The following is a 23940-nucleotide window of genomic DNA, read 5'->3' as shown; positions in this document are numbered from 1 at the left end:
TGACTGTGGAAGATGTACAGGCCATAGTGAACGGCTTTGCTGCCATGGGGTTTCCTAACTGCGGTGGGGCAATAGATGGCATGCACATCCCCATCGTGGCCCCAGACTACTTGGCCTATGAGCATATAAACAGAAAGGAGTACTTCTCACAAAGGTCATTTCACCAATATCACAGGATGGTTGGGGAAGGCTTACAAGGAGCACATCTTCAGAAATTCTGGTCTGTACAGAAAGCTTCTGGATGGGACTTTTTTTTCCCAGACCAGAAAATCAAGATTGGTGACAGGGAGATGCCTATAGTAATACTGGGTGACCTGCTTACCCTCTGCTTCCTTGCCTCATGAAGCCATACACAAACGCCGTGGACTCCAGCAATCATAACTTCAATTTTAGGCTCTGAAGGTGCAGAATGGTGGTCGAATGTGCTGTTGGCTGTTTAAAAGCGAGGTTCAGGTGCTTATTGACCTGTTTGGACCTTTCAGAAACTAATGTGCTCACTGTGATTACAACGTGTTGTTTTGTATAACATATGTGAATCCAGGAAGGAGAATTTCATGAGTCGCTGGAGTGCAGGGGCTGATGCTATGAGCAGGGCTTATTCACAGTTTCCTACAAGATCGTATTCTAATACCAGTGTGGAGGCAGCGACAATCAGGGAGGCTTTGAAACATACCTTCATGAATGATTTGCCAGACACATGATTGCATGTATGTCACTGTTGTAATGCCATCCCCCCACTTCCCAGAATGATTTGTGTTCCCCACCAAATGTGAACCAATAAATCAGACGATGGCTTTCACAGAAAGAATGCTTTTATTTGGGGGGAGGGGGGTTAATTTCAGGAAGAATGGATGTAATGGAGGGTTATTTTCACGAAAAGATTGGCAGCTGTATTAACAGCCTTCTTCACCCCCGCTCAGGTCCCTGTGTTGCCTAATAATTTGTGGACCTTGACATAGCACCAGGCAGCTGTTCTGTCGGCCCTCTCTACCCCTGCTCAGGTCCCTGTGCTGAGAGTCCTCTGCAGACCTTGGCATAGGGGCATGCAGCTGTGCCCCCGGCTCTCTCCATCCCCACGAGTCCTCTCAAGGATTAATGCACCCCACCAGACATGGGTACCAAAAAATCACTGTGGTTGCCATCAAAAGAATAAGTTTATTTTGAGGGGGGAAGGGGAAAGGGTTAATCACAAAGGAAAAGAAGGGGTGTCATGGGTGGTGGAATAGCCTTTTGCAGTGTCTCTTGGGGATAGAGTGGCAGACTGTCCATTCCCTCCCTCCTCCACCACATTCAGGGACCATGATGCCAGGGGATGGGTGACCTGTATTCAAGAGAGTCCAGGCAGCAGGGAACAGAGTCCACAGTGCTGCATAGGGAGTCCCTCTGCAGCTCCAGAATGATGTGCAGGACCTTGGTTTGGTTGCTCATAGCCATTATGAACTTTGCCACGTCCTCCCTCAGGTGCGCCAATTGCTGTTTCGTGAACTCAAGCAGAGTCTGCCACCCCTATGTTATGTCCCTTTTGCTGACAGTGGTTTCTGCTGGAGCCCACTCCATGTGCTGCAGGATCAGGTCCTGCTTGGACCTTTTGTGCTTCCTTGCCCCATCTGTCACACTAAGGATGCCTGCTGGAAAGTGAAGGTCAAAATTGAGATACAATTCACATAAAGCGCTTTCCAATGGAATTCATGGGTCTCTGTCTTTACAAATCAGTGAAACTTTCTTTTTGCAAGGCCACTTAAGGCTTCGTAAGGATGACAAGAATTCAAACTGTGCATTGCACAAGTCATCACTTATCCACACCATTACATTGTGGCCATGGTAAGCTACCATCTGCTTTACCAGTGGAAGGCAGGGAGGGAGCAAATCGGGGAAGCAGGCTGGCATTCTGAAGCAAGGGGAAAAGGTTATTTTGGCCGTTCCCTGGAGCAATCTTCCACAAGGAAAACCCGCCTGTGCTGGGACCAGAGTCTGCAAAGCCTGGCAGCTGCTTGGCAAGGGGGAAAGGTTCTGTTGAAGCCGCATGGACGGTTGGGTGGGGAGGGATTCCAGTAAAGCGAAAACAAATGCATGGGGTAGGGGAAGGGAAATGAGAGGGGGGAAGGCCCAGAGAGCCTGCCAGCTGCACAGAGGCGGGAAGATTGAGCGCCCACAGCCACGTGGTGTGACAATGCACTCCAGGGAAATGTAAAAGGGCAGAGAGCATTACAAAGAAATCCAACCCAAATTCCTGTGCTTCTTTAAGCTGTTAAAGAAGACATCTTCCTCCTAAGAATAACAGACAGCAAAAAAGAAGAGATGCTCATGCTTTGTATGCACAAGCCTGGAAAATTTGCCAAAATGCTCTGTGATACCATGATACCTGATCGCTATCTGGTTGCCTGGCATGGCAAAGTGTGCTACAGAGGAAGCTGCAATAAGTTAGGCCTGCCCAAAAACCTCATGCAAAAAATACAAGAGCATGCTGTTCTGCTGTTCTGAGCATGTGGAACTCCTTGCCAGAGGAGGCTGTGAAGGCCAGCACGCTAACAGAGTTTAAAAAAGATCTTGATAAATTTTTGGAGGTTAGGTCCATAAATGGCTATTAGCCAAGGGTAAAGTATGGTGTACCTAGCCTTTAGTCAAAGGCTGGAGACAGATGGCAGGAGACAAACTGCTTGATCATTGTCTTCGGTTCACCTCCTCTGGGGCACCTGGCACTGGCCACTGTCAGCAGACAGGATACTGTGCTGGATGGACCTTTGGTCTGACCCAGTACGGCTGTTCTTATGAGGGGCATAGAGCCATAGGAAATCTATACCTGTACCTATAGCCAGCCACAACCGTCTTGTAGCACTCAGAAAAAAATACTCACCAGAACAGCTGGGCCCCAGGAGTTTGGGGACTTGTGTAGAGGAGACCAACTCCAGGTCAATGGTGAAGAGCTCCAGGCTGTTGGGAACAGCTTCCTTGGGCCCTGCTGGTTGCCCCCATCTCCTCCTCTCCTTTGGCCTCTTCCTGGCCCCCCAGCTCCTCTTGGCTCACCTCAGACTCCAGAACAGGCCTCCTGAAGAGTCCCAACTAAGATTAGGCAGCATAGTCAAGCTGTTCCAGTTCCTCCCCCCACCCCCCCCCAAAAAAAAAAAAAAAGCACATGCAGCTGTTCATAATAGCAGCAGGTTTTAGGAGATGACCCAGACCACCAATTGTCTTCCTGGACTTCGTGATAGGAAAGTTCTTTCATCTTCACTCAGAATTGCATAGAGTCCTGGCGATGACCTTGGACAATCATCCCGCACAACATCTTCTCAAATAGTTACACATTTATCTTCAAGATTTGAAGTCTGCTGAAGATTACTACCCTGAGTGCTCATGATTGCAAGAGATGGCTATCGATGCAAAGAGATGGCTACCTGATGCGGTGCAATGCGATGGGCAAAAGAAAGTTTAGCTTCTGGGCTCCCCTTATATTTCCTAGGCTTCCTGGTGACGAATTCAAATTCGTGGGCTTCCTGCGACCTACTTCCTGTGCACCTAGAGAGCAGTAGAGATGGAAGTGTCTACACATAGCGGATAACAATTTAGCTTTGTGAAATATATATGGAACACTTCTGGAGGCTGATAAATTCAGTTTTAAGACATGGTGCTTCCACACTGGCCTTCATTTGGACTTTTAAATTTGAACTTGACACTACGCTCAGCTGGTTTCGGTGATGTTATATCATCAATATTAGTGCTCCCTAAATCAAGCTAATGGCATTTACAGTGAAGACAGTGATATTGTAATATTGAGCTGTCTTAAATTTGACTTTATCATTTAGTGTAGACATAGCCTGAGTCACCTGTGACAGGATAAAATACAGGTGTAACCTCTTACTGTTATGAGTCTGCTCCTATAATAATACCTATGTGTTATATAATGCTGTTCATGTGTAGATCTCAAAATGCTTCCCGGCTTTCAGTATATCTTCACCACACCTGTGTGAGGTAGGGAAGTATCATCCTCATTTTACAAATGGGGAACAAAGGAACAGAGAGGCTATGTGACTTTACCAGAGTCACACAGGTGGTAGTGGTAAACTCTTGGAAGTTCTTTCCACCTTGCAACAGTTGTTCATTGGCCATAATCAGTAGTTGGACATCACTTTTCAACCTCTCATTTCATACTCTGGTTCTCAGTATCTCATCATCCTTTTTGTTTTGTATTGCATCTACTCTGGCAGTAGTCTCTGGGATAGTTATGTAACTCTCTAATGGATTTTTAAGAATCTGACTATGACTTGACTTACTGTGTTTCTCTCTCAGGCAGTATGTATAGATGTAGAAAAGAGTGAACGAGTTGTTGAATCTTTCCAAGCTGATGTAAACAAACTAAAAAGGCAAATCACACAAAGAAAAAACGAAAAGGAGCAAAAAATAAGTAAGTGCACATACACTTATGTTTCCTAAGCAGGATCTGTACAGACAAAACATTTACTAGAAATGTGGACTTAACTCATTGGAATGATCTGCCTGTTTTGCAACAAAGCTACAGGGCAAAGTTATTGTCAAGCTAATAGCTATTCTTGCAAACTGCCTGCATGGTAGGTTTATATTGAAATGCTTCCTAATTGGAAAATAGTTGCAGCACCTATCATCATGTTACCTACGCCAGAAGAAAAATATAATTAGCAAAATCTGAAAATACTATGTATGTATTGTAACACAACTGAAAACTTTAATTTGTATTGTGGAGAGAATTAGTGATGTGTTAGTACTTGTGGATACCTGCCTCAGTTCTTACTCCGGTTCCATTATTTAAGTGCAGTGTGTAGTGTGAGATAAGTTAGTACAAGGTATTCAGCTTTTCAACTGCAGAACATTTCTGTCATCTTACCTGGAGGATGGTGACTATGGGAGAGTGCGGCATATACATCAATGATTTTAACACAGGATTAAAGTGTCTGCAGTGTTTCATATTAACAAACTCATGTTTTTCTTTAGGCAGTTTATAAAGAGAACTCTTTCTGAAAGAGGGTGATTTCTTTGATAAAGAATTTAGTGTGGAATCGCTTCTCCTTTACGTCGGTGACCTACACTGGTATCACTACTGTGTAGATTTAGCACTGACGGCCAAATGCCTTTATCTGGCTGAATTCTGCTGTGTGGGAGTCCAAAGTTTGGGAGGAGAAGGGTGGCTGTAAGTCGCTTCTCAGTTTATGTGATGCTGGGATTGAACCTGAGCCATAGAGTAGCCACATGGCAGCAAATGGTCACATGGGGCTGGAGCCACCAGCCGGAGATCTCTGGGGTTCAGTGTGCTTCAGTCATACACTTCCAGCCCTCAGCCTGCCCAAGAATAGCCTCCTGCACCTCAGGGTCAGGTTAATAGAGCAGACTATGGCAGGTTTATACCATCTCTGGGTTTCTCTTATGCCAAGGATACCCATGGCTTCCCTCTTAGGCTGTGTCTACACTTGCATTCCTCTTTCGAAAGAGGCATGCAAATGAGGGAGACTGAAAATGCAAATAAGGTACAAATTTGCATACCAGACACCTCATTTGCATATTATTTTGAAATTGCTTCTTTCAAAAGAAGAAAACCAGCGCAGACACTGCTCTTTCAAAAGTAAACCCCATCTTTGAAAGAATCCTTCCCTTTTTTATGGGAAGGATTCTTTCAAAGATGGGGTTTACTTTCAAAAGAGCAGTGTCTGCACTGGTTTTCTTCTTTCAAAAGAAGCTCTTTCGAAATTAGAATACACAAATGAGGTGCCCGATATGCAAATCTGCACCTCATTTGCATTTTCAGTTTACCTCTTTTGCATACCTCTTTCGAAAGAGGGATGCAAGTGCAGACACAGCCTTAGTGTCACATTCCTCAGCAGACAGCACACAGCTGGAAAGGAAGATTTGGCCCACAGTTTATACAAGTGGAGACACAGTATGCCACTTGTGGTGGCTACTGTCAGTCAATCAAAGATGACTGAAAGCAGATATCCTTTGATGTTCTCAGGTTAATGTTGTGGGATCTTTATTATGTTTAGCATCTAGCCGATGTTCAATTTTTCATAGCAAGCACTGGAAGAGAGATTTTGTTCTCAACTGTGTGTTGTCCATATACAATGGGACATCTTATCTCAGCTTATTGCTTGACTAGAAGAGTCTTGAAAAATTTAGTCATTTCCTGTGTATAAGGAAGTTGTTTTTGTTTTCTGAAATCTGAGTGACTATGTGGAGATGTTAGGAAGAACAGTAGTAGCCATTTGAAAAGAGATCAGTAGTACTGAAAAGGCAGGAGGTATTTTTTGTAGTAATGGAAATTAAACATAATGGCCGCGTCTACACGTGCACGCTACTTCGAAGTAGCGGCGCCAACTTCGAAATAGCGCCCGTCATGGCTACATGTGTTGGGCGCTACTTTGAAGTTGAAATCGATGTTAGGCGGCGAGACATCGAAGTCGCTAACCCCATGAGGGGATGGGAATAGCGCCCTACTTCGAAGTTGAACGTCGAAGTAGGGCACGTGTAGACGATCCGCGTCCCGCAACATCTAAATAGAAGGGTCCGCCATGGCAGCCATCAGCTGAGGGGTTGAGAGACGCTCTCTCTCCAGCCCCTGCGGGGCTCTATGGTCACCGTGTGCAGCAGCCCTTAGCCCAGGGCTTCTGGCTGCTGCTGCTGCAGCTGGGGATCCATGCTGCATGCACAGGGTCTGCAACCAGTTGTCGGCTCTGTGGATCTTGTGTTGTTTAGTGCAACTGTGTCTGGGAGGGGCCCTTTAAGGGAGCGGCTTGCTGTTGAGTCCGCCCTGTGACCCTGTCTGCAGCTGTTCCTGGCACCCTTATTTCGATGTATACTACTTTGGCATGTAGACGTTCCCTCGCAGCGCCTATTTCGATGTGGTGCTGCCCAACGTCGAAGTTGAACGTCGACGTTGCCAGCCCTGAAGGATGTGTAGACGTTATTCATCGAAATAGACTATTTCGATGTAGCGTGCACGTGTAGACGTAGCCAATATGGGGTAAAAATGTCAGAGGATTCAGAGAGAGAGAAAGAAAAGAGAATATCATGGAATAACACCGGAACTGAGTGTGATCTGTTGTAGGAAAGGAAAAGTGAAGTGAAACTAGGAAGGGAAAGAAATTGAGAAAGACCTTTTTAAAAAGGTAATAAATAGTGAGTTGAATGATTTATTGCATCTCATTACAACATTCCAACTGCATATCACACCAAACAACAGGGGATGTAATAGCATGGAAATTGCAGGGAAATTTCATCCTCAGGTAATATGCTTAGTGTCAGTTCTGTAGATGTCAATACATTTTTGAAGGTTTGATTCCCCACCTCCACCCTGATTTTTGTGTTGGAAAGCTGGTACAGCAACATTATTTAAGTGAGGCACATTGGGACATCTGCATGCGGTTAGCAGAGTAACTAACTGTTTGGATAATTACCTGAATAGGCCTAGTACTGCTGTAGTAATTGTCTAGTAGATCTCTGGCCCATGTGTTAGTGAAACTGAGAGTTTATTTCATATAATGACATTTAATTCATTAGACTGGAGCATCTTCATTTCATATTTTAACATGTTAGCCTATCAAATATCTGCTAAATTTTAGTTACGAATCAGCAGTTTTCTGTTTCCTGTTAGATTGAACTGTGGATATGATTGAATTACTGGAACATTTACTTTTTTTTTTTTTTGGAGGGGTGGGGGAAGAGAGGTGTGAGCATTGTAAAGTAGAATCCAGCAAACCTAGCCCTACGTTGAGGAGTAAGCACTGCTAGATGTAGACGGAGTTTACATAATGTCTTTCTCAGAGTGAGAATATCACTAAACTTTCCTATTTATCAGTGCTGAATCTGTGATTGAAATACTGGTATCTGGTATTATGTTGGACATAGACTCATTCATCTTGTGGTTTATTTCAGATAATGCTATGCATAAATACAACAGGACAAATTTAGCTTTTTTTAGCTTGTGGTTTAAGTTTTGATATATCAAAACATACTTTTTATTTGTGCTGTTTCGTAAAGCATACCATTCTTTGCATTGATTTGCTGGAGTATGATTTACCTTACTCTGCTAGAAATATGTCCTCCACATCAAAAATCCATGTTTCTCATTAGTTTTGTCATTTTGATGGAACAATTTTCATGGCATATGTTAAGAGTGATCAGGAAAGAAGAAAAAAACCCAAGAGCAACAAACTGCTTATTTTGCAGTTATTTTCTGCTGCTCCACAGTTTTCTGGCTGAATCTGTTCCATTGTTTTGAACATATTTGGGCTGGTGCCAAATTGTTCCTCTTCCCTAAAAGCTGAATATAGGGCTTCAGGAAACTTTTTTGCTTACCAGGAGACAGGTACGGTAAAGTGCTCCATCATTTGGGAAAAGAGAGTGCTGATCTAATTCACTTTAGCAGACATAAGGCAATGGAGATGAGGGGGAGAAACATAGCTGAATGGTGAAGGATAAACATGAAATGAAGGGAGGAAGTATAAACGAGTTACTGAGAATATTAGAGTGCAGGGTGGAATATGGAACAATTCTGTATTCAGGATAATAGAAAACAAAGCATCTGAAGTCACTGTTGTGCTTTTTGCCGGTATTCCAGAAAGGTGCTCTGGAGGATTCACTCTGGAACACATTGGTTATGTGATTGTCTTTATTTTTGGCCAACCATTCCTGAAAATTGGCTGGCTCCTCTTTCCTTCCGTTTAATGGAACAATTTATAAAAAGAACCCTTTCATTACTGCCAGGAAGAACATCTTTTCAGCTATATATTCAGCAGTTTGATGTGTGGCTTGGAATATGGGATTGTTTTGTTTAGTGAGTATTCCAAACTTTTTAATGGGCTTCTCAGTACTAAGACTGAGGCCTCTGTCCTCCAATCAGCATGGCAATGCACATAGTACTCACTACTGGTTGGGCACTTTGGCAGCAACCATATGATCTCCCAACCTACTTCCCACTTCCTCCTCCTTTCCTACAATGGCAAGGATTGATGTTAGCTCCTTACCTATTCACTGACCACCTGTAACACACAACCTATGTGACTCACTGCTGCTTCTTGCTTGACCATGGATAATGTAGCTTGGTGAATAGCAAGAATGGCCAGAGCAGAATCCATGTGGCAACAGATTCTGGGCCCTAAGAACAGAACAACAATATCTTCGGACTCTGCCAGTCGGCTGCAGGCATCAGTTCCCGAGAGCCTGTATCCGAACAGACAAGAATTGTTTGAGCTAGGGTGAGACAGGAATGTATATATGCAGCTTCTGTCTATCTGAGATAAGATTAAGTGGAGGAGCAGGTTTTCTAACTTTTCGCTTTCTGTACTTTCTTAAACATTCAAATCTGTGTTGTATAAGTGCAATAAGATGTTCCAGGGTGGGCTCAATGTTTTATGCTACATCTACTTCTCAGCTGCTAAAAAACTTTTCACCTTTTTATCTCATGCTTCCTGATGTCAAAGATGGAATCTTATTGTGTCCTTAATTTACCAAACCCATGTGTCTGAACTTAGCATTTTTCCTATATGAGTAACATTTTGTTTCTCTAAATGATTCCATGTAAAACAACTTTGGTGCCTTTGGCTTCACCTAGGTCAGGGGTCGCAAACCTGCAGCTCCATAACCAGATGCGGCTCTTTAAGGAGCCACTTGCAGCTCCCCGTGCTGCTGCCGCTGACTCCTCTTGCACCTCTGGAGGCTGCCACTGCTTACACAAAAAAACTAAATTCAGTTGCCTGCCATTAGACCAACTGGATTTAGTGTGTGTTTGTTTGTTTTTACTTTTGTTTGAACAGCAGCAGCCTCTGGAGGTGCCGAGCAGCCAGCTGTGGCAGGGAGCCCCAGAAGTGAAAGCTGGGGCAGGGCAGGGCAGGGCAGGGCAGGGAGCCGCCCACCATGGGTGGAAGTCTAAGCTGACAGGAAAGCCTGCGGGGTAAGGGGCGGCTGAGCCTGCCCCTGCTGGAGCCATGCAGCCCGCTGGAGACCAGTGGGGAGCTGCGCTCACTGAGGCGAGTTAATCTGGGGCTTGGAGGGAGGTTGGCGCTCAGGGGTTAAGCCTGGGGGTGATGGGAGAGGTTGGGGCTCAGAAGGGTTAAGCCTGGGAGTGAGGGGGGAGGTTGGGGCTCAGAGGGGTTAAGCTTGGGGATACATGGGGCGGGTTTTTGGAATGGGGGTAAAGCCTGGGAATAGGGGGTGGATTTGGGGGCTGAGGTGGGAAAAGCCTGGAGATGGGGGTAACTTAACTTTGACTCATACAAATCATTGAGAACAACAAGAAGTCCTGTGGCACCTTATAGACTAACAGATATTTTGGGACATAAGTGTTTGTGGGCAAAGACCTGCTTCATCAGGGTCTTTGCCCATGAAAGCTTATGCTCCAAAATATCTTAATCTGTAAGGTGGCACAGGACTTCTTGATGTTCTTGAAGATACAGACTAACACGGCTACCTCTCTGATACAAATCATTGTGTGCGCTATTCTTAAAACGGGTGACAAAGTATGGTTTAATGTTATTTATTAAGGACTGTCTCATATTCACATTCACTGAAGCTCTTGAAGGATTGAGTTTTTGTATGCGAATTTGAAAAAATGGCCTTCTCGCTATTTCAGTTGCAGACCCCTGACCTAAGCTTTCCTAAAACACTACTTTAATTTGAAAAAAGATAAGCTGTCTGAAATATAGTAGTAGTAGAAATGTAATTCCCAGCGGCTTGAGAGTCAAGTTTACACTTAAGTCCAGTAGAGCAACTTTGCTATCTGTAAAATGTTTTTCAGTTAAACTCACAGAGGGCAGAATGCATTTTTTTGCCAGTTTTATGCAAGGAACATGACAGATATTTCTAATGTATTCACTGCCTGACTTTTCCATAAGCACTGACCAACACAAAACTAGATCACTTTTCATGCCTTTCCATGCAATAGGAAATGTTTGTTTTCCTTTTGTCTTTCATAGGACTGCAGCAAGCCATGTTAACCAGGCAAATGTCAACTGATAATTTGGAATCTATGTTTCCTCCACGAATGTCCTACACTGGATTTGCTGTGGAAGGCTGCACACTTGAAGACTCAGATGCCTCTAATCCTCCTCCTCCTTATTCTGATTTCAGTGTGAGCAATCAAGAAAGTACTTTGGGTTATGGTCTCCCAGAAAGCAATGTTTTCATGCCTCGACCTCAGGCAGTGGGCTCTTCCAGTTATGTTTCCACAAATGCAGGATTGAAGCATTCTGGCAATGGAGCAGCCATGCCTTCCTCCCAAAGAGCAGTTGGTGACATTATTGATGAATCGGAAGACAGTGATAATGAGAACTTGCTTGAACCCACAGAGTCATCTGACAGTGAATATTCACAGACAAGGGATTCACGATCCCTAACTCATCCTGATGGGGATTCCAGGAACACACAAACCTCCCAGATATAATAGAACAAAAATTCAACATGGCACTCTTTTTTCAGAATCCTTACAGAAAAAAATGGGTATTTAACCTGGAGGAAATAAACTACAAAGAGGATTACTGTGCACAGAAAATGTAGAAGACTTGCACTAGATGGCTTACTCACCTTGTGATACTTTTTGCAAGTTTTATAATGGTATCATTAGGATAATCAAGTTGTGTTAATATTGATGAGGTTCATGGATGTACTGGTAAATTTAGGCAAAATGAAATTTATAGAAACTTTGTAGCTTTTGTTGCCATATTTAAGACAATAAATTGGGATTTACTGACTAAGCACAGTTAGTCTACAAATAACAAATGTTCTTTAAAATCAAAACTTACCTCTTGCACTATCATGCCTTGAATTTTAATTTTTAAAAGGGAAACAATTTATCTATAGCCTTGGAAGCAACTTTCTATAGTGAGCCAAATTGATCTTTACTGGAAATGAAATTTTGATAATTCCACGAAGCCTGATTGGAACAACTGTGGTCTACCTTCTTCTGTGTGCATGCTCTTTTAATAGAAAAGGGTTTTGTTCAACTTTTTGTACTAACCTAATGTGTATATCACTTAAAATAACTGTTGCCTTTTTTCTGTAGGAAAAAACTTACTGGTAAATCATCCAAATGAATGTCATAAGCATACTTTGATTTTGGTGCATTTACAATGACTGTATGCCATACTAGCCTCATTACAGTCCAGTTTTTGTACTAAAGACATGAAGTGCACATAGTAAATTACAGACAGTAGTGAATTCACAGTTGGACTTCAGAATCTACAAATTTCAGATGTTATAAATTATTTACATTTGCTCCGCAGTCTCTGTTGAATTTATACTTCCATACAATTTGTTGTGTAAGGAATAAGGGATCCCCTTGAAGAAGGTAATCTAGCGATTCCCCTGGATGTACCACCTCTTTCACCACTGGATGAAATACACAAATGTTTATTTTAATTTGAATTGCAGCTCTTGTCAGAAAATTGCCATTTGGGAAACATGAAATGTGGACTAGATAGAGAACTTATGTTTGGATGCACTTATATTTTTATTTAATTACTGCTTGTATTCTGATTTTGCCCAACAATGTGAAATTGCACCACTAAAAAAGTCTTTACTATTTGTCTCTAAATGACAAAACCTGCAGTTTATGTTGTTAGCACATGCATTTAATGTTTTAAAATCTGAATAACTCCTCTCTTTGATTGGGTATTATCCCAAAGAACAAAACTGTTGCTTTTAAATGCTTAAATATTTCAGGTTTACAAAAGGCAAAAATCTCATATTATAGATATGTGTACACATGTTGGGCAAAAATCTGGTCATTAGCCTCTCTTTACCTGTACTAAGTTAAACAAAGTGGTTTTGGAAAAAATGAAATGTTAAAATTGGCACTCTTCTACCGGGTGTTTCAACCTTTCAACCTCTAGTGGTCTATCTGTTTTAACTATTTTGCATTATTGTCATTAGCCTTAACTTGATGCATTTTTGTTTTCAAGTGTTACAGTCCATTTTAACAAAAGATTTGCTCCAGTTTTATTAATGTTGGTGATCTTCAAGCAGTTGTAATGCTGGTGTGATAAGCAAGTGCTGTTGCCCTCTCATCAGTTCTGGTTTTCACATAAAAGAAAGGGTTTTTTATTTTTATGCTGCACAGAAACTTGCAATGTACGTCGGACAAAAGTTAAATGTGACAATAAACTCTTATTTAATCCTGTAAATACATTTTTAATATCTGTCAACTAGGTTCCATTTCGGTGAAGTCAGGTACCTGCATGCTAAAATGCAGGTTAGAGTTGAGATACTTTGCCTGTTGTAGAGGTAAAAGATGGAATTTACTACAGGAAGAGGATATAACAACGAGATTATGGTTTGTATGACATTCTTGTATACAGTGTTTATGTTCACCCACGTTTCAAAATTCTGTAATCTTTTCTTACAACAGAAATAGAACTGTGAGCTGGTAAGTTTTATTTCACCCTATCACACGTCGGAATTATTTGGGGAGCAGTGAATGCATAATGAAGGCTCTCTCACTCTTCAGTGCTGATGTTTTCAACAACTGTAATCACATACAAATCAGTGTAAAGAATCAATATTTGTAAAATAGGGTAAATAGCTTGCTACAGAAAGACACAAGAAGTATCTTCACTGTAGGTTTGTCATGCCCCTGTTCACAATAGGATTTGGTGATGACTGTAGTGGAGTAGTCAGAAGAGAGATTAATCCGCGAAGGTCAGTGCATCAGGTGTGGTTAAGGGTAAGGCTTCCAAGACTCAACTGTGCAGATGCTCTTTAGAGCATAAAAAGAAAATAGCTGCAGGAATTGTGATTTGCTAGCAAGCAATAAAAATGAACAAGTGTGGCTTCTTGCACCTATTGGCTACGTCTACACTAGCCCCAAACTTCAAAATGGCCACGCAAATGGCCATTTCGAAGTTTACTAATGAAGCGCTGAAATGCATATTCAGCGCTTCATTAGCATGCGGGCAGCCGTGGCACTTCAAAATTGGCGCGCCTCACCGCCCCGCGGCTCGTCCCGACGGGGCTCCTTTTTGAAAGGACCCCGCCTACCTTGAAGTCCCCTTATTCCCATCAGCTCATGGGAATAAGGGGACTTTGAAGTAGGCAGGGTCCTTTCGAAAAGGAGCCCCGTCGGGACGAGCCGCGCGGCGGTGAGGCGCGCCAATTTCGAAGTGCCACGGCCGCCCGCATGCTAATGACGCGCTGAATATGCATTTCAGCGGTTCATTAGTAAACTTCGAAATGGCCATTTGCGTGGCCATTTCGAAGTTTGGGGCTAGTGTAAACACGGCCATTGGGTCTAAAGCTACTACGTAACTAGCATTTGCAGCATAGTAAGCTGTATTCATCGATCCAAGGTGGTGGTTATTGCCAAAGAATGCAGAAATCTATGTATACGGGAATTATGACCTCTGTGTGCACAGATAAAAGAAATCGTTAAGTATCATAGAATCTTAGGGCTGGAAGGGTCCTTAGGAGGTCATCTAGTCCAGTCCCCTGCCTAAAGGAGGGTCAACCCCAACTAAATCATCCCAGCCAGGACTGTATCAAGACAGGACTAAAAATCTCTAGGGATCGAGATTCCACCACCTCTCTAGGTAACACATTCCAGTTCTTTACCACCCTTCTGGTGTAGTTTTTCCTAATATCCAACCTCGTCCTCTCTTTCTGTAACTTGAGATCATTGCTCCTGTTCTGCCAGACAACACTACTGAGAACTGCCTCTCTCCCTCCTCCTAGAGCACCACTTCAGTAAGCTGAAGGCTGCTATCAAATTGCCCCTCGCTCTTCTCTTCTGCAACTTAACACAAAATCCCTCAGCCTCTCCTCATAGGTCATGTGCTCCAGCCCCCTAATCATTTTCATTGTGTATAAAGGTAGTGGTTCTGAAATGACTTAATTAAAGACCTGGGATTATGAAGTTCTGTTTGCCCACAGAACAGGACTCCTGGGCAGCCCCAATATGGGCATCCGTCAAGATTCCTGGAGTGTTGAATTCTGAAAATTAATTATTCATTTCTTAATTTTTTTGTCACCAATTCCAACTACTTACTATCAGATGCACTTGCTTCATAGAAGTATCTGTATGTTTCTTTTCCTGACACTTTTTGAAAGACAGTTTAACAAGATATTGTTACTTTTATGTGGTTTTGCTGCTGGATGTCAGTCAGAAAAAAATGTGTCCCTGGCTAATTTTGTTTTTCACTCAAAGGCTATGCTAAAAGCACACATGACAACCAGCTTCAAGTCAGCTTAGTTTAATTTATTATTTTGTTTTACATCATGAGTTTTAGGAACACATGATATACATATTTTGAGCTTGTAAGTACTGAGTACTGAATCACCATTTTTTCTTTGAATTATGTGCACATGAGCGTCCATGTGAAGTTCTAGCATCTGTTTTTCTTTAGAAAAGAGATACCTCTGCAGATTTTTTTTAAACAAATTCCTTCCATCCCTTCCCTCTCTTCATTTATGGGAATGCCTGAGTTTTATGACAATTTGTCCAAAACAAACACCTGGTTTTAACTTTGGTATGAAAAACACCAGTTTGGTGCATGCATTTAAGATGATCTGACTGAGCTAATATTTAGCTTTATGCTAACATTTACCCACATGCTTTTATTGAAAAAAGGTAATTGACAACCTTTGAGAGCTATTGTGTAACCCCTACCAGAATCTTGCCCTTTCTTTCTCCTGGCTCGTGCAATGAGTTACCTTTTAAAATTTTTATATCAGTCTACAATATGTTGGAGACTTGAAATGGCGTGCTTTGATTATTTTATCAGTAAGCTGTAAGATACTCAGGCTATGTCTACACTAGACATAGAAATTGACTGCCAATGCACAATTTTTGGCTATACCAATTTAAATGTCAAATTTTGACTAAGCAGTAGTCAAATTTTGATGTCTGTCTACATGGAAGAAGGTTGACAGGAACATTTCTACTATTGACCATCCTTATTCCTCACCGCTCGTGCGGAGTTCCAGGGTTGACTTTGACCCCGGAAAGCATTGTTTCATCCATGTGCAAAATTAAACCCCAGAAGATCAACTCTGAGTGGGTCAGTCTTCCATGATCAAGTGGCTGTAGACATACATTGTAACAGCAGTCTAGCGCAGGTGTAGATTGTGACTTTGGTTTCATCAGGCTCAAATATTTTGCATTGTGTATGCATTTTTCACCCCAGGTTCCACCATCGGATCAAGTGGCTCAGTTAATATTTCATTGCATGGATAGTTGTTTGGGAGAATGCTTCTGCAGATTGAAAATCTGTAGAATATTTTCTGTAAATACCTATTACATAACTGACTGATGTTACATTGCATGAGTAGGAGAAAACGACCGATTCCTGCAAAGCTGGAACAAAATGCCTGTTAGTTCCCTCTTGTGATTAGCATGTATTGATGCATATTCATGAGGCCCCATGCCTAGATGCTTTCCAGAACTATCTAGCTCTGTATTGACTGTTAGGCCCATGTCGTTCTCACAGAGCCAAAGGTTCAAAGTGAAGGGATAGCTATGATTCCAAACACCTCCAGATTCTTCCAAGTCTCTGAAGACTGAAAGTCTCTGAATCGCGATTTCTTTCAATTGTTAGAATCTTGTTTATTTTTTTAGTACTGGTATAGCTAAAAGTAATTTTAGTCAGTTTCATGTTTATCAGTGATAGCTTGAAAGCAGACGGACAACTGCATCAAGGTTTTGCTGAGAGATGTGGACAGAAAACCTGGTACTCAAATTGGTGTGTGGTAGTAATGTCCAGGACTGACCATCATACAGTTTGTTGTGTGCCTCTGAGGCAGGGTTCTCAAGCTTCATTGTACTGTAACCCCCTTCTGACAACAAAAATTATTGTGTGGCCCCAGGACTGGGGACCAAAGCCTGAATGTACTCATGCCCTGCTTCCCTGGAGGGCTAAAGCTGAAATCCAAGAGCTTCAGTGCCAGGTAGGGGGACAGTATGCTGAGCCCTTCTGTCCATAGCTGAAGACTTTTGACTTTGGTCCCTGATGCTAGGGCTCAGGCTTTGGCTTCTACCCCAGGCACCAGCACTTCTAAGCCAGCGTTGGCTACCCTGTTAAAACAGGGTCATGACCTGCATTCCACATCAGCTGAGTGCTTGTGCAGGTGCTGAGGAGATATTCAAAGGTTGCCCAACTGATTAGCAAAGTGCCACGACTAGGGTTTTGCTTCTTTTGGTAGTGCACATTCACATATGACTTGGTGCATGCTGGGAAAATCTGCACATAGATGGAAAAGATTAGCGGGTGCATAGGTCATGGCCCACTTTGAGGTCCCAACCTACAGTCTGAGTGCCGCTGCTTGAAAGGATGCAGCACATAATTTGCATTCTATGGAGAAGAGGGGTAATATGACAGTAAGCTACCTATTCATCCTCGTAACCCTGGACTGCTGTGGGAGCTGGAGATGTTCTTCCCAAAGTAATTTACAGAGACTTCTGGGCTGATCATTGTAGCCTGTACTCTCCAGCCCCGCCTTGGTTATGCTTCCAGCACCAGAGCTTGCTCAGGGCGGGGGGCCCTTTGGAATCTTATGACTGACATCTGCTGTGTTTGCATGAAAGAATATTCCCATGGTGAAAAAAGGGCTTCTAGATTCCCTTTGATGCCACTCCATCCCATTTATATGGGATGAAGAGGTCCAGGCAGGAAAGAGGCTCTAAGCTTTCTTGTTTTAAGAGATGAGTGAAAAAGTGTTATGTAATGAAGGTGTTCACTCTGTGTCGGCTTAACTTCTGGGGTCTGCCTTGAACTCAAACAGCTAAGATCCCTCTGAAGACGGGTGGCTTAGTCCTTGAAGGCAGATAGATACCATCTGCCCCTAGTATTGGGAAGGAACCAACCCTCTCATAATGAGACACTACGATGTCAGCAAAACACTTCAAAATAGCCTGTGAGCCAGTATTTGGATCTGAAACTTTGTCATTTCATGATCTACAGAAAAAATGAGGGCTGTACAGCCACAGACAGGACCTTTTTATAAGACACTCTCTTCCATTGTCTTCCTTGGTGACAGAACAGGTCACGTGTATGTGTATGTGGTTCAGTGAGGCAGCTAGAACTGCTGTATGGCAGTTAATAGTCCAGTTGTTGGAACTGTGGGTTGCCAAAGACAGGCCTTTCTTGATGTCAGGTTCCTTGGGTCTGAGAGCCAAAGCCCCTGTTGTTGTGCAGGTAGCTGGACATAAACTCAATGTGTTGGTCAGGGGTTCTCAACTTATTTAGCACCAGGGGCTGCATATATGGCCTATGGTCTACCTATATGGCCCTAAGGATGTCACAAGAGCTGCAGCTCTGCTCATTGGGCCACACTGAGTAGTTCTCATTGAGAACTACTGCACTAAGTCCATAGACACTCTGGCGTCAGACAAATTCTTGGGAAAGATGGGGAATGTTGGAGATTTTGGCGGTTCAGTCAGGACAACTGGGGATTTTGTCAGTTGAGGGAAGCGTGTTTGGTTTGTGGCATAAGCACTTTCATGGTGGCTTCCGTCAAAAGGATCAATAGCTAAATAATCATGTTGATGCTTACATTATATTTAGGTTTCAAAGTTTATATCTGTTTGAAATAAATGCAGTGGTTCTCACCTCTCAAGTTGGTATTTCAGGCAGCATGCTGACTCAGGGATAAAACATTGGCTTTGGTTATACTCAATTGCCCTTTCTTAAAGTTACTTTCACACCTGCAAACTTTAGAAATATTGAGTAGGAAGCCTCGATTCTGCAGTGCCATTCTGAGGTGAGTGGTGTAGAACATATTAAAACATCTATCAATGAGAGGAGTGCTGGTGCACTGTATAGGAGATTCATTTGCTATACTTCCTTATGGTTTTTTAATGTAACTTCCAAAAAGGAGGCCCAGCTTTGCTCTATTCAATATACAGATTGTAACTATTTAAAGAATATAAAAGAAGCAATTGGTTTTTCATACTGACACGATATAGGTTGTGGGGGTTTTTTTTTTTTGTTTTTTTTGTTTTTTTTTAAGATGACCTCTCTCTATTTGCTCCTGGATGTTCTGGAACATAAATACAGTGGTGTATGTAGAAGATGTTTTCCCTCCAGTAAATTGCTAATCGTGGCTGCCTTTGGTGGTGGATATATAGTTTTCTAATTAAGTTTGTCATTTTTTTTTTTTGCCTTTTATGGCTCTTATCTTTCTGTAGTTGCTTCCAGATGAAATAACAGTGGGGCTTTTGTTGTTGGGGATGTTCTACCTAGAGTTCTTAATTTTGCCATAGATTTGGATATAATTTTACCTTCATTGTCTCCAAAGCCTCAGAATCCTTCTGATCCCAGATGATGATTCCTGAGGAGCTGTGGAACATTAAAGAATGAAGGATATTCAAAAATGTGAATAAAGAAATTCTTATTTAGCAAGCATTGGTGTGTTAAATCTGAGTCTCAAATTGTTATTGCAAAATAGATTGAATTCTCCCTTGGGAAGGATTATAAGTAGAACCTGCATGGATACAAAATTTTATTTACGAAAATGAGCTGTGGATATCTGCATCGACATCTGCAGATATGGATATGTGTGGATATAAAGCAGATATCTGCAAATTTTTAGGGGTCTAGATACAAAATTTGTATCCACATCTGCAACCGTAGCCACAAAAATGAGTTGCTGCTGTCTGAAACCACACCCACGGTTGCAGATACCCATGGATATAAAGCGGATGTCCATGGGTTTTCAGTGTTCTAATTACAGGCATGAGCATAGCTGTGGGTGAAGAGGAGGAACATTGCTCCCCAAAAATACATGTCTCAGGCAGGTGCAGAATTTGCCACCCAACATGTGGTCCCATTAGCCTGATGGGAGCTGTCCCCCAAAATATAAAAGATGCTTTGGCAAAAGAGAGAGCGCCCATGACTTCGTAAGAGCTCACTTTACAAAAGGCCTAGCTTCTGACCTGGTCAGTTGTAGCACCACCACAACGTGACCTTCTCTTTATTATTGGAGATTTGAAGGATTGGATGAAGAGACATTTTGCTCAGTCAAGTTTTCAAGTAAGTTAACATTAGAGCAGGTCACGTGCGCCTACCTGGAAAACTACCTTCCCTTAGGAGTGTTTGCAGTTGCTCTCTGCCCCAGCTACCTGTAATCATAGCCATTTCAGGATCTCCTGGTAGGTAATGGGCCAAGAGAGGAGAAAGATCATCCTGCAGTGGGTTATACATAGAGCTGATGTTGCAGTGGAGATCTGGGGTGGAGGAGATCTTGCCTATCAGACAAGATGCTAAATCACTGTTCCTTTGGCTTATGTATAGCCGCTCTCCAGGTGCATACAAAATATCCTGTGACCCTTTTCTAGGCATATAGGAGAACCTGGTATCCTAGTTAGTATTTCCTCTCAAAGCAGTTGACAGGTATTAAATTAATCTTGCCACACTAGGGCTGTATTTTGGATAGCTGAGGATGTGTGCCTGTGGAGCTATTTCCTTTCCTTGCTGAGAGTGTGGATAGGCACTGCTTCCTACTTTATTGTGGAAGCGTCCAGCAAGCAACAGTATTTGCATATCAAGAACCCCTTTCCCTGTTATCTGTAGCATTGGCATACCACAGGTAGAGGCTAAATAGTGACAGAACAAATGTGCAGTAATATTAAATTCTTCCACTTAAAATCATTTAATACTTTCTTATCAGGGTCCACTTTAACTTTTGCCAGAGAGTCATTTTTCTCCCTACCCAGCCAGATAAGAGCTGGTCTTGACTAGGGAAACTAGCAATAAAAATAACCCTTTGTCAAGAAAAAAAATCCTTGGCTGTGGTAAATGTACTGTTCTGTCAAATTCCACACAATCACATGTAATTTATAACACATTCTCAAGAGCAAGGGTAAAGTAGGTGCCACAATGAAGCTGGGAACAAAGGTGTAATTGGTACTGTGTGACAATAAAGGATCTGTAATTTTTGCAGTAAGTGTAGCATTATTAAATAACATGTTTCTAATTCAAACTCTGCAGAAAAATCATTAAAGAGGATACAGTTCAGATACTCTGGTGATATTTTTCTGGTCTCCAGAAGATAAAAGTAATTATTGGTTGAAAGACAGCATCAAGGGTGACATTCAACTCCTGTTTCTCTCTTCTAAATAACCCTTTGAAGCTTGAAACTACAAATCTATTACTTTTACCAAATATCTTTTCCTTCAATGTGTGGTTTATTACTAGGAGATTGTCTAGACTTGGATTACTAAATTTTAGGGCTGTAAGAGTACTGAAGCATTCGCCTAGTAAGGGAAGATGTGCACCTTGAACTCATAATAAATAATTCCTTTGGAAATCCATACATTTGACATTGATAATCCTGATAATTTTTCTTTGAGGGCTTTAAGTATGTTAGAATTCTATGGTCCTTTTAAAAACCAACAGTGGTAACGCAATTTCTTCTAATGGTATTTCAGTCCAATACAGTTATGTTTCTATAGATGCTGAGAGATGTCAGGCTACCCTTCATACTCAAGTCTCTCTTCCTACCAGGTATCTCAGAAGAAAAGCCAGGGTAAATTTTTGGTTTTTCCTCTCTCACCCTCTGAACAATGGCCTTCAACTTTTCACCTTGAGGATCCATCTTGAAGTGTGAGGGCAGTTAACTTTCCAAGTTCTCTCTTTGGGCCTTGGGGGTGACTGCCAATGAGCATACAAACTGATACCAACTGCTAATCAGAATAGGACTGCTTAGTCATTTCACATAGGAACCAAGCAGCCCCCCAAATGGTGGTGGTAACAGTCAGTTGGGACTAGATTTCAGAAGACAACCAATTCTTGCAGCCATTTACTTCCTTAAAATGTTTCAGTCTTGTGTGTCTGTGTCCCGTGAAATGCCGTAACTCCAGGGTATACTGAAAATAGATTGTTTTGTACTGTCTTATGATGCTCCTGAATCAGTTTTCAACCCTTAATAATGCCTCTTAACACAGTGGCAAGCCAACTGAAGGGGTATGGGAAGAGTGGGCAGTTGCCCTAGTGCCTTGTAATTCAGAAGGGCCTGGGGCTCCCACCTGCTGCTACCACAGGAGCTGAGGCAGCTGGAGCTCTGGGCCCTATAAATCACCACTAGAGTGCCATGCAGTGTACTCTGGGTGGCTCTCGGAGCTGGCTGGAAGGCCAGCGTAGGACACTCTTGGAAGAGCTGAGGGCTGGCTGAAACAGCCCACTCCTTCTGCCCAAGGCCTTGTCTCTTCCAGGAGGGCAGAGTCAGCTCTCTGCACCTAGCCCTGGGCCTGGCAAGTCTGTCATCTGCCCTTCCTATAGTGGTGTTGAGTTTGACTTCAGTATAGTATAGTAACAGTAAGGTAGCCATGTTAGTCCGTATTCTAGGAAAACAAAAAAGCAGTCATGTAGCACTTCGAAGACTAACAAAATGATTTATTAGGTGATGAGCTTTCATGGGACAGACCCACTTCTTCATATTAGTTCTATAGATCTGATGAAGTGGGTCTGTCCCACAAAAGCTCATCACCTAATAAAGCATTTTTTTTTATTCTTTAAAGTGCAACATGACTGCTGTTTTGTTACAGTACAATATGTCCATTTTACTGAAGTTTTGACTTTTACTAGATCACAGGCATTGGTTGTAGAGTTGAAAACAGAACCCCAGAGTTCCAAGCCTCTAATTTAACAAGTAGAACGATCCTCCAAATCTCCTCTTTTGCTAGATCTCTTCTGCTGGGGGATTTGTTTAACAATACTTTGTAGAACTTGCTACCTGAAAATCTCACTGCAATTTGCAAACATTGGGATTAAGTTTTGCAGCACCTCTGTGAAGTAGAGACATATTATGTCACCAGGCGAGGTATGGGGAAAAGTGGAGGCACGAGAAAGTTACATGATTTGTGCAAGATTACACAACCCAGCAAATTCATGCCAAGTGAGGACTAGAATCTAGTTTTTCTAATTCAACCATCATATCAATGCATTAGCTATGGTGCTTCCATAGACTAACTTAATATGCAGCAAAGAAAGCTCCTCTGTTTCTGTCTAGATAATAGTTTAATATAGAGTAAGTAATTCTTAAATAGGCTTATTCTTTGAATAGCTGTTCAGGGAGTTTGTGTGTTTCAGCCTCAAAAGTCATTCTCACCGAGAGCACTAGAAAGCTAATGAAAAAAGCAATTTTTTTGTTAGAGTTCTGTAATAGCAGGGAAAGGCTTATTAAGCACCCAGGGAAGTGCTGGGGAGGGCCCTCTCCTCCTCCTTCCCTCCCCCACGCCCCAAAAAAAAAGACTGAGCACAGAACAAAACACCCTGTGAAAGTAGAATACTCAACAGCATTAATTTTATACTCTCAGCTGTAAAAAGAAAATTGTTTCCTGGAAAATAGTCTATTAGTTGTGGGGTCAGAAGTGAAGGAGCACTATGAAGAAGGCCTAGACAAGCAAAGAATGATTTTCTTTTAATAACAATTCCTTTGAAGTGGGCATAGTGCTGGTAAAAGTACACATAACTTTCCACTGCTGTCTGTCCTTCATCAGAGCAGGTGAAGCAGCTGCAGCAGAGGTTCTCATCCGTTTTCCCCCAGTACTTCAGACCTGCCTTGGAGAGACAGAAAGCCAGCAACAGGCCTGATAGAAATGGGTGCCACTCATCAGAACTGGCCTTGCTGAATTAGACCATTTGATCATGTAGTCCCAGGTCCTGTCTCAGGCAAAGGGCCAGTTACCAATGGCCACAGAGAAAGTTACAAGAACCTCCAAGGATAGTTGTGGAATAAGCTGCCCATAGAGGTGCTTTCCTCCTGCCCTCATCAGTTCACCGTTACTTTGTTCACTGAAGCATGAGGGTTTATATCAACAACATTAATTTAGTGCAATTATATGGATGTTTCAGTTCAGTGGTTCCCAACTTTTTCATTCGTGCAGACCCTCAATCGCCCTTTCCAAACCATTCGCACACACCCACCAAAGCCAGTTCTATGTGCACATCATTAAATGAAAAAGGAAACTACAACATAGATTTTCAGACAGCAATGAAT

The 23940-nt window shown here is 42.3% G+C and overlaps 1 protein-coding gene across 1 annotated transcript in view; it reads left to right on the top strand.

Annotated features, from left to right (window-relative positions):
• ABRAXAS2 (abraxas 2, BRISC complex subunit) overlaps positions 1–13141 on the top strand; it is a 35331-nt gene extending 22190 nt beyond the window's left edge. The window contains exons 8-9 of the mRNA XM_075000490.1: positions 4285–4399; positions 10932–13141. Coding sequence (XP_074856591.1) covers positions 4285–4399; positions 10932–11398 — 582 coding nt within the window. The 3' untranslated portion in view covers positions 11399–13141. The remainder of the gene's footprint in view (positions 1–4284; positions 4400–10931) is intronic.
• The last annotated feature ends 10799 nt before the right edge of the window (positions 13142–23940 follow it).

Source organism: Carettochelys insculpta, chromosome 7 (genome assembly GCF_033958435.1).
Source record: "Carettochelys insculpta isolate YL-2023 chromosome 7, ASM3395843v1, whole genome shotgun sequence".
Classification (NCBI taxonomy): Eukaryota; Metazoa; Chordata; order Testudines; family Carettochelyidae; genus Carettochelys; species Carettochelys insculpta.
Note: the sequence above shows the minus strand (reverse complement) of the source record. Positions and strands in the feature narration are given on the sequence as shown.